Source organism: Asterias amurensis, chromosome 11, assembly GCF_032118995.1.
Source record: "Asterias amurensis chromosome 11, ASM3211899v1".
In the NCBI taxonomy this organism is placed as follows: Eukaryota; Metazoa; Echinodermata; class Asteroidea; order Forcipulatida; family Asteriidae; genus Asterias; species Asterias amurensis.
In genome coordinates, this window is record NC_092658.1 from 10,805,367 (window position 1) to 10,823,713 (window position 18,347).

Sequence of the window (18,347 nt, forward strand, 5' to 3'; positions counted from 1 at the left end):
CTTTCTTGATTACGAGTAATGGGGAGAGGTTGATGGTATAAAACATTGTGAGAAACAGCTCCCTCTGAAGTGACTTAGTTTTCGAGAAAGAAGTACTTTTCCACGAACTTGATTTCGAGATCTCAAGTTTAGAATTTGAGGTTTCGAAATCAAGCATCAGAAAGCACACAACTTCGTGTTACAAGGGTGTTTCTTCTTTCATAATTATCTCGCAAATTCCACAACCGATGGAGCCCAAATTTTCACGGGTTTGTAATTTCATGCATACACATGTATGTTGAGATACACCACCAAGTGACAAGACTTGTCTTTGACAATTACCAATAGTGTCCACTGTCTTTAACTCGTCCTAAGTCCTAAGATTAATCCTAAGTTAGGAAGAGTTTGGTGAAATTGACGACTGGCCCCTTACTCCTGCTTTTTAAATCCAATTTAAATTCTAGTCTGTTCATTTATATACTAGACATCCTATTATCCTTTTTTTCTTATTGTTTGTTCACTTTCCTGTCATGCATGTCTGTATGATTGTTTCATATATTTTGGCTGAATAAATAATAACTTTACGGAACAATTGAAGGGATTCTAAAATTATCATCAGGCTTGTAATTGTAAATAAATAAACAAATTATTGAGTAAAACAAATACACTCAATGGTTTTTTTTGGCTTGAGCTGTTGCATTTTGTAGTTCTTTCTGTATTTTCTGTAATATTTGTATTCAATAGTTCTGGTTTCACTCTTTCATTTTTTTAAAAGCGCTGTGAGACTTCATTGTAATTTTGTGCTAAATGAAAATTATTCACTATTATTATTATTTTATTATTGTTATTGTCTTTGAGTTATTCCTGGGAAAATGTCCTTGGCGATTTAGGTTCAAAGTGAATCTTCTTAATATTTTATACTTTAAATTTTGTTGTTTCTATTCTAGCTCTGTGTATAAAGTGAAGTACGTTGGCTGTGCAGGTGTAGGCAAAGTAAGTACACCACGATTTGGAAAACTTCATTTATCAGGGATTTTACAGCTATTACCTTATAAAACATAAGATGATGAGTTTATAAACTACAGCTGCTACATCTCCCTGATTTTGCAGAGAGTTTCCTTGAATATTAACCAATTTGTCTATGTTCTGATGAACGACTATGGAAAGTGTTTGAAACTTTTCCCCATGTTGAATGTAACTTAAAGTTATCCCTTATAGTTGCAAAAATATCCCTGGTTTCAAGATGCAAATGTTGGCAGGGCATAACTTTGAAACGCCTTTTGTGTAAGGATTTTGAAACCTTTTAAAATATGTTTAAAACATATTTATACTCAAATGAACCACACTGTGGGTGGGTTCGTTTAGCTTCCCTGGGTGACCCTGGTCTGCCCCCGGTACATTCGAATAGCTTTGACGTCATTCCAGGGGCTCACCCGGGTCAGCCCCCAGTGCCCTGCTTGTGGAGTGGGTCACTTCACTTGGGGGATGACCTGAAGTGCATGCCGTCACCACGAGAGGCCGAGTGTGATCGTTCCATTAGCTCTTGTCAGGGCTCACCCAAGTGAGCACCGCAGGTCGACCCAGGGAAGCTAATCGAATGCACTCTGTAAACATTACCAAGTGTGAGCTTACCTGAATAATCTTAGTATACTTTCTTATCATTCGAAGAGATTCTAAATCATTTGATCATAGTTTCAATCATTTTATGTAGGATGGTGGAACCGCGGTCATAGAGAGCGCTATTGCCAGCGTTCTGAAAGAGAAAGGACCAAATTCCTCGGTAAATAATGATCGGGAACTACAAAGTTCTATGTCCTCAGTTTTGTCCAATAATTGACTCTTGGTGCCACATTATTTGGTTGTAAACTTCCCCCATCCGAACAAAACTGACCTGATATTTGTGCGACCCCCGACCTTAAAGGGACTGGATACCTTTGGTAAATGTCAGAGACCAGTATTCTCACTTGGTGTTTCCCAACGTATGCATAAAATAACTCTATGCAAATTTGTGCTCAATTGGTCATCAGTGTCGCAAGGAAATTACCTCTTTCTCAAAAGCTATACATTTGATTGCTTAAAGGGGGGTAGGTACTTTTTCAAAAAAACACAATGTCCACAGATTTACATTAAAACTTACACAGTTTGAAGATTATGATAGTAGACAGCTTCCCTTGAAATTTTACTTACTGAGGTGCTGTAGTTTTTGAGAGTAAAAGTTTAATTTTCGTCTCAGTTTTAGCATGTTAAAGCGTATTAACCAGTTATTTTTTTATGCTATGGTTTTGGTATAATATCATAACTGGTTAAGGGGATTTTTCGAGCTAACATAATTTTGGTCTTTTGAGACGAAAATAATTTTGTGACTTGTTTTACTCATTTCTCAAAAACTACCCAACCTCAGTTAGTAATATTTGAAGGGAAGTATTCCACTATCATTATCTTCAAACCCTGTAAGTTTAATGTAAATCTGTGGACATTTTGAAAAAGTAACCGAATCCTTAAAGATGGAGCCGTTTCTCACAATGTTTTGTACTATCAAGAGCTCTTCTTTGCTCATTGCAAGTGAGTTTTTATGCTAACAGCAATTTTTGTATATTATTGGTGACAAACTCTGTTCTATTTTTTTCCTTCTTCTCTGTTTGTAATTCTCTGCATCTTGCCGTTAATTGTCATCTCTTAAAGACATACAAGGTAAGTTTCATTATCATTAAGCTGTACTTGCTCACCGTTTCACTAATTTTTATCATTCATCATCATCAACCAAGATTCCATTCACAATGTCATGCAATTGGAGCGTCCTCAATTGTAGACTCTGTTTATCTTTTTATCTCTTTTATCATTACAAATATAACATAAAATAATAAGGATTAAGGCATGGGTATCACCCACTTGGAGCCTTGTTGCTAGAGCAGAGTGCACTACCTTCTCAATTTTGTACTAAGCAATTATGGTTAAGTGCCTTGCCCAAGGGCACAAGTGTCATGACAAGGTATCGAACCCAAAATCTGCTGCGTACAATACCAGAGCTTGAGATGGACTTGCAACCTGTCCAGGAGAAATATTCTCAGTCATTTAATGTCAATGAAACCAGATATAAACACCAGCCTGACTGAGCCCCTTTCTCAAAGTGATTTGTTGGGCGTTGACATTTACGGACGGTTATCTACATCAGTGATAATTTGATCTCTCTGGAAAACAGTCAATTACAAGGAATGTAAGGACCAAAAAAGATAATGAGATTATTGAAAACTGCCAACTCACTGGGCTTTTTTAATAATTGCCCATTACATTATGAAAAAAGCAATTACCTTGGAATGTGTTGTCTTTTTTTCCCCATTTTGCTTTGAGGTCGAGTTAAAATTTCTCAAATTGCAGTGTACATTGGCAGTTTTGTTCATCATTAATGCAAAAGAAAATAGTGAACAAAGATCAGCAGTAAAGGCAGCGAGTGTAGAATTAAACAAAGAAATTAGGATGGACCTTTAGGGATCTCTGTAATATTAGATTTTTTTATTATTTTTTTTTGAGGTCTACTACAAATAACAAATATTCTAGAAACAAAGAAGCCAAACGGACACCCTCGATTTGAGAGATATTAAATATAAATGTTTTGTTGACTAGTTATAAGAAATTTTTCTTGTGGTCTATTGCTCTGCTGCGGCTTTCCAGGTTGTATCGTAAACTTTTGCGTGATCCCTCGCTATATATGACAGGTCAAGGTTTAAAGGCTTCTAACTTGCGACCCCGAACAAAGATTTTAACAAAATAAGGAGATCACCAACATTAGAGCTACATGTCGATAGCTCAGTAGAGTGCAGCCGGTACATTACCGTAATTCAATGGTCGCAGGTTCAAATCACACTCTATCATATTTGTCTCTGTTCGACCCGAAATTATTTAGCATTAACCAACTCATTTTCAGTTGTGATCTATTACTTGAAGCAAAAATTGAAAACTTTAAGAGTTAAATTTGTTGTCACAATTAATAGAAACAACTTATTTCCATTGATGTTTTCACTCCATTGTTGACAGGATGTGTACCTTGAGTTGGGGGAGACGAATCTCATTACGTGGGAATCATCAGACGAAGACACCGTCTTCATGAAGCACTGCTACCCAGAAATCTCCTCATGCGGCCGGAGGACGGATGCTCTTCTATATTTTGCTTATGTTGCTGGGTAAGCGTCAACCAGGGCCCAATTTCATAGAGCTGCTTGAGCTACAACTATTGCTTAACAAATTTCTGCTTAATAGGAATGAGCATGATACCAGTCACAAATTGTACGCGTAGTTTGGCTCGTAACCTTAATCTGAAAAGCATAACTTTGAGGTGCTTGAGTACTTTTTGTGCTTAAGCAGCTCTATGAACTTAGGTCCAGGCCTGGAATGTCATCATTCAGAGGGCAAGGCCATTTTCATTAGGCAAAGGGCAGCCATGAAACTTTTAAGCGAGAGTCGGAACACTACCATTGCGACAAACAATAAATTGGTCTGTAAATTTACGTTTTTTACAATTTATTTTTAACTGACAAAGGTGTAAAAAGGGCAAAATGGAATGCTAAATTTTCTTCATTCATTCGGACCAATTTCTTTGGGCACTCAATAAATAAATAATGCATTTTGTTTACAAATGTTTCAGTGACACCACATGCACCATCTCCAAGCAGTTCAACTGCTATGTTTACTTCGCCAACTGTGACCAAGAGGTGAGTGACCTTTCTTGTTTATTTCCCACATCCTAAAAAAAAATTATGATAAACAGGGCCCTATTTCATAGAGCGGAAAATATTGCTGAACTATTTTTATGCCAAGTAAAAAATAAGCAGGATACCAGTCAAAGATGGGACATGAAGTTTTGGCTGGTAAGCATGATTTTGTTCTGCTTAGCTGCTTTCTGTGCTTAAAGGCACTGGACACTATTGGTAATTACTCAAAATAATTATTGGCATAAAACTTTACTTGATAACGAGTAATGGAGAGCTGTTGATAGTATAAAACATTGTGTGAAACGGCTCCCTCTGAAGTAACATAGTTTTCGAGAAAGAAGTAATTTTCCAAAAATTTGATTCCATGACCTCAGAATGAGATGGTGAGGTCTCGAAATCAAGCATCTGAAAGCACACAACTTCGTGTGACAATTTAGTTATTTTATGCATATGTTGAGATACACTAAGTTAGAAGACTGGTCTTTGACAATTACAAAAAGTGTCCACTGTCTTTAAGCAGCTCTATGAAATGGGCCTGCTGGTTTATTCAGGTTGATTTACTTGTCTTTTACCTCTGTGGACCCCATCCCAGTATAAATTCTGCATCAAACCAAAGCCTTGTCTGTTGTTTGGGTCAATTCCTAAACAAGCTATGTTTGTTTTTGGCCATTTTGGGTTTATCCTAAGACCATGAAATGGTGATTTTGTTGTCTGCTATTTGTCCTGGGCTCAATTTCACAATGAGCTATAAGATCAATCTTAGTCGTAAATCAATCTTCCTCAAAAGCCCTCTCTTTGAGTAGAGGCCATTCCCACAATTTGCATTTATACCGCAGGTCTATTTGGTTGGGAAGCAGTTTGCAATAGATTTTCCTTGGTCTTATCTATTGACTTGGGTTTAACTACTCTCTACACATGACTGTCCAGGGCCCAATTTCATAGAGCTGCTAAGCACAAACATTTGCTTAGCATGACATTTCGTTCCTTGATAAAAAAACAAGATTACCAACCAAATTTCCTTTTATTGCATTGCTTGTTACTGGTATTCAGCTGCTGTTTGCTTATCATGCAAATCAAATGGAAATTTGGTTGTAATCCTGTTTTTATCAGGGCAAAAATTTCATGCTTAGCAAATTGTTGTGCTTAGCAGCTCTATGAAATTTGGGCCCAGATCACTCTAACAGTAACAGAGCTCCCAACTCTCCCTTAAAACAAAACAATCTTTCCATTTTCTGATTAAAAGCTTTTTGACGATCTCCCTAGTTAAGGAAACTTTTTCCTTGTTACAATGAGTGTAGTTCTAATTATCTCCTTGATTTGTTATATCCAATCTCCCTGATTGCAAGATGTAAAAAGTTTGAATCTCTGAACTGCAATAATGCTGATTGGCTGTTGAAAGTTGTGTCATACCTTGGTTATGACCAATGACTGGCTCACATGCCTTCACATTTATGTTGACTTTGGACAATGTGTGAGTCTGTCAGTGAGCTGTTGTTGTTGACAAGGGAAAACAATATAAAAACTACCCATTTCTAAGAAAAGAACACTGCACTTTTGTAGACTTTTCACAAAACACCTGCTTATTCAAGTGTACGCTGCCTGGGAGAAAGCCATTACAGAGCACCTTTAACATGACTGAAGTGATTAAATTGAGGTTAAGCACGGATCTTTCATCACAAACGATTCCTCCATTTACGACGCACTCTTTGTCCCCCTGAATCTAATGCTATCAATTCAGGAGCTTAATGGTACTTAACAATGCATCAACACATTTGTAACCTTGACAACTGGCTGTATCTATATGCTGACTATCGTCAATATTGCTGCTCAGTGCTATAAAATGGCTGAGTGTTGACGACGATCTAATAGGCATGAAGAACTGAAATGTTAGAGGGGGAGGGGTGAGGGCTGCAGCTGAAAAAGGGGTAGAGGAGGGATGGGGGAAACCCCAAAGGTTTGTAGCGTTACCCTCTGTTGGGTTCCCTATACCCATTTTATCTAGAAGGGGTGGGCAGGACTCAATTTCAAAGAGCTTATTTCTTGTACTGGTACTCACACTTTGAGATCCAAGTACTTGGTACTTGTCTGTTGAACTCAGTACTGAATATCAGAATACTTGGTACTTGGCACTTGTACTCATACTGGGAGATCCAAGTACTTGGCTGTTGGACTTGGTACTCGATTATCATAAATACTTAGTACTTAGACACTTGTACTTTTATTTGAAAATCCAAGTACTTAGTACTTAATATCAGAATACTTGGTACTCGGACTTCTCCCATACCCTTACTCGGAGATGCAAGTACTTGGTACTTTGTGGACTCGGTACTCGGACACTCACCCTAGTACTCAGTAGTACTTTAATTGACCTTCAACTCAAAAGTAAAACGACAACACTGAGTGCTATTCCCAAACCTCTTATTCTTCTTTGAACAAAATTGCCCAACTAGAAACCTTGCTATTTTGCTAAAACCCATTAGGGTCAGTCTTGGTGTAGAACTTAATGGAGCATCAAATGAGATTCTATACAAACAGGATGTTGTGCTTACAATTGGCAAATAGTTCTGCAAATTAAACCCTTCATATCTTAAATGATTACCCCAAACAATGACAGCGGAATTCCTTTGCAAATCACCTAGCTGAAGCAGCATAATTGGAAATTTTTTTTTTAAAATGAGAACACATTAGACTATAGATGCATAAAATAATTGTTGAGCTCTATCGGTCATCTAAGTTGCGAGATAATAATGAAAGAAAAGCACCCTTGTCACACGAAGATGTGTGCTTTCTGATGCATGATTTCGAGACCTCAAGTTCTAAATCTGAGGTCTTGAAATTAAATTCGTGGAAAATTACTTCTTTCTCAAAAACTATTCCCCTTCAGAGGGAGTCGTTTCTCACAACGTTTTATACTAGCAACCTCTCCCCATTACTCGTTACCAAGTAAGGTTTTTTGCTAATAATTATTTTGAGTAATTACCAATAGTGTCCACTGCCTTTAAAGAGAAAATGTATTCAAATAAATAAATCCATATATTAGACTACTGTTTTTTTAATACTTTTTTGGTAGATTGGGATGAGCTTTTAGAAGATTTTATAGAAATTTTTATAAAAACACGGAATAACCCTTTAAAATTGAAATATAAATGATTGTGCTTTCAAGAAAAAATGTTTAAAAAAGTTAATCCAATATATTAGACTACTTGTTTTTTGTGGTAGATTGGGCCGAGCTTTCAGAAGATTTTATACAAACTGTTATAAAATCATGAGATTGCCCTTAAGATTTGAAATATGAATAAGTGTGCTGTATGCATAGATACATCCAATATATATATTATATATTTAGTCGGTTCGCCATACTTTTTAAAAGGTTGGTGGGATGGTGGCAGTGTTATATTTTCACGAGCCTGGAAACCTGCTGCTAAATGAAAACATCTAGTTAGGCCACACTGAGTGAGCAGGTCTTGTTCTGAAATCCCCTGTTCATTATTAGTGAAAAGAAATGTAGCAATTAGGAAACTCTACAGGATGCAGACATACTTGAGCAACTGAGGGAACTTCACAAGACGCTAGTTATGCTAGTAAGGCTTTTTGAATTAGCCTTCCGAGGCCAAACTGGCCAATTTATCAGACAAAATGTTGGACAAGAGCCAAAGAAAGGCTTATGTATTTATAGTTCAGACAGCAGGACTGTGTAGCTGAAAGCAATTATACTTGTGTTTCTTTTCTTCAAAACTCAGGCTATGCAGTTAGTATTTGGTAAAGAAGATGTAATTTTGCAGGGATTTAAAAAGAAACATTTTATGTGGAGCATATTTTTTTAAACCAGAAATTAGTGTTTGAAATGTGTGAATAATGGAGTTATTTTTTTTTTTTATTGTAATTTTTTGTTTTCCAAGGATTATCTTGATTAAGTACAGTGTTTTCCTTGCGTGTTGTGGCTGGTGTTTTCAGATCAGCAGAGTGTCAAATTCTCAATCTGAGGTCGCAAAATCAAATTTGTGGAAAAATACTTCTTTCTCGAAAGCTACTTCACTTCAGAGGGAGCTGTTTCTCACAATGTTTTATACTATCAACCTCTCTCCAATACTCATTACCAAGAAAAGTTTTATGCTAGTCATTATTTTGAGTAATTACCAATAGTGTCCACTGCCTTTAAAGCCTTAGGTCTTGTGTGTTGTGCAATGCACAAAAAGTAGTACACTATCGTAAAGAGAAGGGGTTTGCTCTGGCACGTTCTGGCAGCAGTGTTTAACGCCTTAACTTGTATACCTTTCAAGGTGTTGTATTAATGTCATGGAAGGAATGTCATTCAACTTTCCACAGATTTTAAACAGTCCAGTCTTTAAATTATGAATTTGCATCCATTCTTGCACAGTTGCTGATGGCACTCAACTTTGAGATGATATACCGTGACTAAATTCACCACTGAACAAAATTAAAAAATAAATAATGTAAGAGTTTATCACAACTGTAGACTTTTTTAAATGGTCATCTATTCGTCATTTTTCCTAAGTCCTGTAGCTGGTGAATAATTAATGACATATTTGTAACCAGTTTGAGAGGGGATTTAGGAGTACTTATTTATTATTGCTATTATAAAACATGTATGATGCTGTTTGTAGAAGCTAAACCTACTTCATCCAAACAAGCTCTGATGATCACCAGGTAGTTGCTTGAGGGACCTACCTGTTTGCTAACAATGCCCCAAGGTACATTTTCAGCTCATGCTGATCAGTTTTTTTCATACGTAGGGAAAGAGGATTTGTTGTACATGTTTACAAGCTAACTTTTCTCCCTTTGTGAATACTTTAATAAATACAAAACCCTCTCTTGAGGAAACTGCACTCGCCTTTAGTAAACAACTTTAGGGAAAAACTCCCCTGCCGCGCTTTTGCTTCATAAGCATCTTGGATATGCCAATTAGAACGGGACAAAACATTTCAACCAAAACAACAACCTGTGACTGAATGGATGTTCAGGGAAGCCCATTCTTACAATTTCAGTCATAACATGTCTTTCTTTGTCTATCTCTGTGATGGGTATGTTGCCATGGAAACTGCAGGAAATTGAGATTCTCCGGTGAAAAGAGAGCGAACAAAAGACTTGTTGAAACAGCTCGCCTTATTAGTTTGTGAATTGCAATTCAAGCCTGTATGCTTCGTATTTGGAAGGGCAAGGGCACCAAAGCATTTTCTCCTGGGTAAAAAGCACCTGAGGAAATTGTAAATTCATACTGTAGCATTTCAAGGGCACCAAGGCAATGACCGGGGGGCATAGAGGCAGTCGCCTTCGTTGTCCCCATGAAGTATCAGGCCTGGCAGCTGATTCAGCTTATAAAACTGCGAGTAAAATTTAAAAATCAGTTTTGCAGTCGCTATGAATCTTCATAAAAGTCCGTTTATTGCTTATAGACCCTGGACACTTTTGGTAATTGTCAGAGACCAATCTTCTCATTTGGTGTATCTCAACATATGCACAAAATAACAAACATCTGAAAAATTGAGCTCAATTGGTCGTCAAAGCTGCAAGATAATAATGAAAGAAAAAAAAACCTTGTCACACGAAGTTGTGTGCTTTCAGATGCTTGATTTCGAGACCTCAAATTCAAAATCTGAGGTCTCAAAATCAAATTGGTGGATAATTACTTCTTTCTTGAAAACTACATCACTTCAGAGGGAGCTGTTTCTCACAATGTTTTATACTATCAACCTCTCCCCATTACTCGTTACCAAGTAAGGTTTTACGGTAATAGTTATTTTTGAGTAATTACCAATAGTGTCCACTGCCTTTAAAAAGTGATTTTCAGAGCTTCAGTCACTTTCTCTATCTCTCTCTTTCAGGTTTTCTTGGGATTGGTTTTATCCCCAATTTTGGTAATCAATTAATTTCAATAGGTTTTCACCTTTGCAAAGTGGTTTATTTTAAAGCCAGCTGCTGAAACAACCACGGATGTGATCACAAAGAAGTTCTCGTGGATTCACAAAAGGGTTTCCGTTTGCCGGGGAAGTTTATTCACTCTGTCACGTTCCCATGTGCGGGGCCGAAATAAACTCACTTAGCGGAGCTCCAGTGTCAATATTAGTCTTTCCTGTAACACGATCATCACAATTTATCAAATCAAAACCTTATTAAAAACCTGTTACTTGGTTTCCAAAGAAAGGAAATAAATCTGATCATGGCTGGGCAGGATAGAGGTAAAGTTGTCATAATAATGTCTGAATGAAAAAATGAGAGCTTCTGGAAACTTGAGGTTGCGGCAGTTTTTTTTTCTTGGCCCCCCTTTTTATTCTTGTGTGTTTCTTATCTTTCTCTCTCTCTGGCTCCTCATCAATCTTGGATTGCTTTGCGGACGTGTGGGCACTAAGCAACAAGTGAAACCTGATCATGTGAGATAGATAAATGTTGGGCCCCGTCGGATAATCGGATTCATTTGGGGGAGATTATTTCGGCAGACTTGACTAATGAAATAGTTTCAAGGTTGCACTTCACTCCGGTCGACTGTATGCTGGACATGTACATGTGGAATCTACAGTCTTGAAATGGAAATTTTCAGAGTAAAGAATATTCTTTCTTGACTCTTCTTTCTTCTTGCAAGAAATAATATCAGTGGTGTATGATTGCCACATGGTCTAAGAACATCCAACTCAAGTTCTGAAGCCTGAGTTATCAGAGTGTGGGTTCGAATCCTGGTCGTGTTCTTGTTGGCAACTTATAATCGCTTTTCATTACTTCAGGGAGACTGCGGGTGTAGAGGTTGTTTGTTTTTTATTTCCAAATATCACAATAAATAATCATGAAACATACCAGACAAAAGAACAAAGGGTGATAAGAGGATGGCACCAAGAAAAAGCCTAGGCTTGTACAGAGCCTGGACCCTTGATGTGAGGTTGTTGATGGTTGAGGTTGTTGATGTGAATCAATAGAATCACATGAATATCATTTGGCTTCCGGTGCTGCATACTCCTAAGGAGTTGAGACGGTTGTAGGAATGCGTTTCAAGGCCTGCCTGATAAACAGGAGTAGTGTGAGGCGATAAGGCGTAAGGCGATTAGTTTAATAAAGCTTATTGCTTTGTGAAGTTGACCCCAGGCTTCTTAATATATTGGTTTATATATTTTTGTTATGGAAATATTATAAGATTTTGGGTTGAACAAAGAACATTTTACTAGAGTGGGACTCGAACCAACGACCTCTTGATTAATGTGCCGGCTCTCTACCAACTGAGCTATCTATCCTATCTAGCCTTATGTTGGCGGTCTCCCTATTCTGTCAATATTTTTTTTTGAAATATATAAGGATATTAAAGCAGCATTTACATTGTAACAAATGGAGTGAGCCATTCTCTATTATAGAATATGTTAGTGGTCGATTTATGCATAGCCCCTGTATTTAGTAGCACTTGAAGTTAACCCTGCAACCCCACTCTTATAATTTCATTCACATTGCCAAGCTCAGCTGTATTTCCTGCATGTTTCCTGCACACTCCATGAGTCCCCCACTTCACAATACATCTTGGAAAAATTGAGAGCGGTTTGGGGATTTTTCAAAACATCCCTAGAGCTGCTCTTGAAACTTTCAGGTCGCCTTTTATCATCGTTTCGTCGAGCACTTGAAGTATTCATTTGTGCTGAGGGGTAAAATGGCAGGTTGCAGTATTGATAAATTGATGCGGAGGGCATGCATATGTACAGTACGGGAATAGTGTTTCATGTATGGAACTTGATTGGCTTCTTGTAAGACAACTTACATGTAAAGTGATTGCTAAAGTACTCTTAAAGGCCATTGTATGGTTTATGTCCAAGACCAGTATTCTTACTTGTTGTGCATCGCCATATGATATGCATGATATATCAAATCTGTGTAAATTTGGATATACATGTACTTGTAAATAAGTAGCTGTTCAAAATACTGTCTTACTGGCCCTGCTGACTAGTCCATTTGCTCCCAAACACTTCATTTAATCCACTGAAACTCAAGTCCCACACAAATAACAGTAGGAAGAAAATCTACAAGTGTAAAAGCTGGGGGACCAGTGAAGTGACAAGCTAACTGTCCAGCTGACTATGCACTAAAAAAGTAAGGGCAAACTCTGATTAAAAATTTAGCATTCAAGAAAGATCTGCTACGGTTGAAACATCAAGCCTCTAACTATTTTGTGCATTTATACCATTGGTCCTTTTAGTTGGTAAATGGTTTGCAAAAGTTAATTTTCTCATAACAATTACACAGTCAGTTTCCCTTATTGCTTGATATATTAAAAGTAAATCAAGTTTATGTCCACATTTTATTGAAATAGTTCGAGAAAGCATAATAAACAGGAAATAATTAAGGTTGGACTAAGAATGCAGAAAATTTGAGAGGTTTAAGAGCCTGAGAAAAACAGTATGAGAAAATGAAGAGCGGCAATTAGGCTGGACATTCAGATCTTGGTGCCATTGTGGCTGTTTTATGTGAAATTAACAAGGCCAACTTGGTGAACAGTTGATCTTTGCATTGTTGGACTTTTTTTTAAATGTTTAGAAAACAAACTTACCAAAAAGGAAAACAAAATCACACTTACTACAAGTGGCTCACAAGCCCCAAAACTCCACTCACTATCTAAAATATCTCAGATTAGGGATGGACTTTTTTCACTCCCTACAAAGACAACCAATCTAAGCATTTCTCCTTAGAATTAAGAAATGATTCGAGTTTAGATAACAAACTAACCAGCTCTGACCTCACTGGTGAATTGCTCAAAACAGGTTGCTGGGCAGGATGTTGTTCTGCTTCAAGATACATCTTAGACACATCCCAGCCCCCCCCCCCCAAAAAAGAAGGCCAAACAAATCACTTTCAGGAGCGCCTTATCTCATCAAATTTAACTTTATATAAAGCCTCTCCCCCAGCTCCCCCCCCCCCAAAAAAAAAAGTCAGAGAAAAAGAGTTATGCAAACATAAATTTTACGCCAATGCCTTTTCACTCTTGGCACTTGACAGCGTTTTCCAGACGCCGATTTTTTTAAACTGCTACACGGGCCCTTCTTCTCTACTCTACCTTGTATCTTACATGATGTGAATAATTCATACACCGTTCCTGCAGCTTGATAATGCATTGGTAATCACCCACTTGTAAGCAGCCGTTCAAGAATTCATACAGGGTCTTTAACCCTCTTGAACGGAGAGAAATCTCTGAGAAAAATGGCTTGACTGACTTGGTGATACACTGGCGGGCATCCCGGGGAGATGGTTGGGTGATTGTGTTGAACACCATCGATATCCATTATTGATAAACGAGCTGCCAAATTCCCTGAAGAGAAATCGATCCAATCGTTCTGATCCACTACTTTAAGAGTCTCTATGGTTATTGAAACTCCCCCCCCCCATTAGGTTGGATGTCATTACAAATATCCCCCTGATTGGACCTTTTCACGATCATTCCATGTTCTGATGAACTAATTTGAGAATCTCTATGGTTAATGAAACTCCCCCCATTGGGTTGGATGTCATTACAAATATCTCCCTGATTGGACCTTTTCACGATCATTCCATGTTCTGATGAACTAATTTGATAATCTCTATGGTTAATGAAACTCCCCCCATTGGGTTGGATGTCATTACAAATATCTCCCTGATTGGACCTTTTCACGATCATTCCATGTTCTGATGCACTACTTTGAGAATCTCTATGGTTAATGAAACTTCCACCCCCCCCCCCCTTTGGGTTGGATGTCATTACAAATATCTCCCTGATTGGATCTTTTCATGATCATTCCATGTTCTGATGAACTAATTTGAGAATGTCTGTGATTGTTGAAACTTTCCCCCCATTAGGTTGGATGTCATTACAAATATCTCCCTGATTGGATCTTTTCATGATCATTCCATGTTCTGATGAACTAATTTGAGAATGTCTGTGATTGTTGAAACTTTCCCCCCATTTGGTTGGATGTCATTACAAATGTCTCCCTGATTGGATCTTTTCATGATCATTCCATGTTCTGATGAACTAATTTGAGAATCTCTATGGTTAATGAAACTCCCCCCATTGGGTTGGATGTCATTACAAATATCTCCCTGATTGGACCTTTTCACGATCATTCCATGTTCTGATGAACTAATTTGAGAATCTCTATGGTTAATGAAACTCCCCCCATTGGGTTGGATGTCATTACAAATATCTCCCTGATTGGACCTTTTCACGATCATTCCATGTTCTGGTGCACTACTTTGAGAATCTCTATGGTTTTAAATGAAACTTCCACCCCCCCCTTTGGGTTGGATGTCATTACAAATATCTCCCTGATTGGATCTTTTCATGATCATTCCATGTTCTGATGAACTAATTTTAGAATGTTTGTGATTGTTGAAACTTTCCCCCCAAGTATGTTGAATGTAATTTCAAATATCTCCTCCGATTGTTGTACAATAGATCCCTGATTGCAAGATGCAAATGTTTGCAGCTCTGTAGGTAGGCTAGTTTTGCCTGTCGGTACAATGTAGTTAGTAAGGGATAGTATGGATGCTTTTTAGGCTTCTTTAAATGGAAGATGTTCCGGAGACGATATGAAGAGATGTTTTTGTTGGTAATGGCAACAAAAACAGTGTAATGTCAATTGTTTGTGACTAGTTCCCTGCTAATTTTTGGTTAGCAAAAACAATTGCTAAGCATCCATCTTCTTCCATAAGAGGACAGTCCACCATCTGGTGTATTTGGTACTGCAGACAATTTCTCAAAACGTTAGGATTAATCCTATCTCGAGTTAGGACGAGTAACCCGTCCAAACTTAGGATGGATTCAATGCGCCCTAACGCTATGGATATGGAGCTTAACTTGTCCTAAGTCTTAAGATTATTCCCAAAGTTGGTGAAATCGACGGCTGCACCAATGCTTGACAGCTAGGCCTTATTTCATGCTTAGCACATAACCCTGCACTTATACTACTCTATAAAGTTCTATTTTAGCAGAACATAAGCACAGAATTCTGCATGAAGCTGTGATGTGCAGTTTGTCCTCAGGGGATAGGATGTTCAGATTAGCCTTTGATTGAAAAACAGGGTGTCTAATAAACGCTCAATGTACAAAATATGCAGTTCTTATACAACATTTTATAATTACTGGAAGGGCATACATATTTTGTTGGTATGACTGGTATGCAGAGCTGTCTTTGAGTTATGTGACTCATTTTGAACATAATCTGAGTTATGAAACTCGTTTTTATAACACTCTAAAGAGAGACTCCAAGGTCCAAGTCAGTTTTGTGATGCACTCATTGTCTAATAGAGAGAGTTCTTATGAAAATGGAAAAACATGACAAGTCTCTTACATGTACCTCATGCTAAAATGGTGTACAGTGCCACAGCATGTGAAATACCCTTCAGGTAATTTGTTATCAAAGTCCGTTTTTAAAACGATTTTATGAAGTCTGTCTTTCGTGGAAAACAAGTTGCATCACAAAACACAATTTAACCATTGAGACCCTCTTTAACATGTTATAGGGTCCTAATTATCTTCTTTTTGAAGTGCAAATAGACAGGCAGTCGTCCCACTGGCTAACACTATGCCACAGCATGGGGGAAGGCATTCCAATATTGGGAAAATGAAAGGAGTAGATATTTAGTTACTATATTATGTGGAGAGATTTATTGTGATGGATATTGACAGCTCCGAAGGGTCAATAATCATCACCAATGTAGCTCTCAGACACAGTGTATGGTTATACTATCTTTGGTTTATGAGTTCCACAGAGATCTGCCTTGCTCAGATCATCTACCTCCATGCTGAGATCCTTACTCTATGCTCAGATTCAACTTCTGTTCAAGAATGCCCAATGCCTTTATTGGGGATAATTTTCCCTGTACAAGCTCCACTGCCTTGATTGGGGGATAGTATCCTTGTCCTAGCAAGAGCTCAAATGCCTTGATTGGGGGATAATTTTTCCTGTCCAAGCTTCAATGCCTTGATTGTGGGATAGTATCCTTGTCCTAGCAAACTTCAATGCCTTATTCGGGGGATAGTATCCTTATCCTAGCAAGAGCTCAAATTTCTTGATTGGGGGACAATTTTTCCTGTCCAAGCTTCAATGCCTTGATTGTGGGATAGTATCCTTGTCCTAGCAAGCTCCAATACCTTGATTGGGGGATACTGTCCAAGCTCCAATGCCTTCATTTGGGGATATTCATTTTCTAAGCTCGGATATAAAGACAGATACTGGTACATACTTGCTTTTCAGCAAGGATTTCATTGATGCAATGATTTTTTTGGACAAACGTGCAGGGGCGTAAGCTTTCAATGTCTGCGTTTTGATTGGTTTGAGTTAATGTGGGTGCAGCTGATATGACAAACATCAACCCGGACCAATCAAAACACAGATTTGGAAAAATTACTTTTGGTTGTCTGCATGCAGTGTGCACTGTGTAAATTTACTTGTAAGTAACATTATACTATGTAATATTTGATTGTATATCTCCATGTGAAATTAATGTAGGTGAAAGGTGACTATGGACGGGGGTTGACCTAGGGTAGAGGCCACTCTATGGTGTAATTCACAAGCCTTGAAGTGTGACGTCAGATGTTTTGGCTATCACTGTTATGTCTTTCTGGTCGTTACCTTTTGGTTTCTGGTCGTTACCTTTTGGTTTAGGGTCAACATTTCTATTCTCAGAAGCAGTGTACATGGAATCCATTCAGGGGTGACGCAGTTTTGATGTATCATCAAATTTACCAGTCATTGGTATTGGTTGAAATCTGTGTACATTAAATTCCTAGAAGACCCATCATTAAACAAATATTACTTTCTTACAACAGCAACAGACAATTCATAATGTACATACACTGGCTTTAGGTAAATTAATTATTGTAGAGTTGGGGTTTTTGTTTTTCATTGAGTTGGGAGAGGGGGTGGGTGGGCTATAAGGTCTCAGTTAGCCCCATCTGCTACACTGAAGTAATGCATAGTGATAGCCTAGATGTACGCCTGCCTACTGCCTGCCAGGAAGGGGGGGGGGCGGGAACATTTTCTGTGGCATTAACTAGATTACCTTCAAGCTTGGTAATTATTTAGACGCCTAGAAGAATTCATTTGCTTGTCTGTATTACATCGGGTTCCATTAATGATGCAGCAATTATTGTTTTTTTTTACCAAGGACGGTCTGTTTGCCGTGGGAAACGGCCGGCCTTTAGAGAAATGTTACCCCCCAGATGTGGAGCCTAATTATTGTGTAATGCTGTACAAAGACCGTTATTCAACAAGGCTATTTGTTTTACACTAACTGTGGAGAATCTTGCTGACTCCATAATACAACATCAGATAGATTGTGAATGCCTTGATTTGCGTAATATTCTTTGTCCAATCTCCAATTACCTTGATTTGGGAATGTCCAGATCCAATGCCTTGATTGGGGGCATTATATTCTCCGTCAAAGCTTGTACCAGTCCTGATATCAATTTCCTGTGATGTTTTTTTCTTTTGTGGGGGTTGCCATGGTTACTAATATTTCACCTGAAGTCAAGAGTTTTGAAATTGTAGCCGATGGCAAGTTTTGAAGTTGGCCAAGAACACTTTGAGAAGCCTTGGTGTCAATGTGCTGTGAAGGGTGTGCCCACTTGAGAAGTATGGCCTTTTTCGAAACCACGGCTTCGGCTTTGGATCAGGCTACATGTAGCTCAGCCCGCAGTTG

At 38.1% G+C, this 18,347-nt stretch overlaps 1 protein-coding gene across 1 annotated transcript in view; it reads left to right on the forward strand.

Annotated features, from left to right (window-relative positions):
• LOC139944673 (uncharacterized) overlaps window positions 1-18,347 on the forward strand; it is a 60,841-nt gene that overhangs the window by 11,637 nt on the left and 30,857 nt on the right. The window contains exons 12-16 of the mRNA XM_071941745.1: window positions 927-972; window positions 1,691-1,759; window positions 2,662-2,670; window positions 4,012-4,157; window positions 4,619-4,685. Of these exons, the coding sequence (XP_071797846.1) occupies window positions 927-972; window positions 1,691-1,759; window positions 2,662-2,670; window positions 4,012-4,157; window positions 4,619-4,685 (337 nt within the window). The remainder of the gene's footprint in view (window positions 1-926; window positions 973-1,690; window positions 1,760-2,661; window positions 2,671-4,011; window positions 4,158-4,618; window positions 4,686-18,347) is intronic.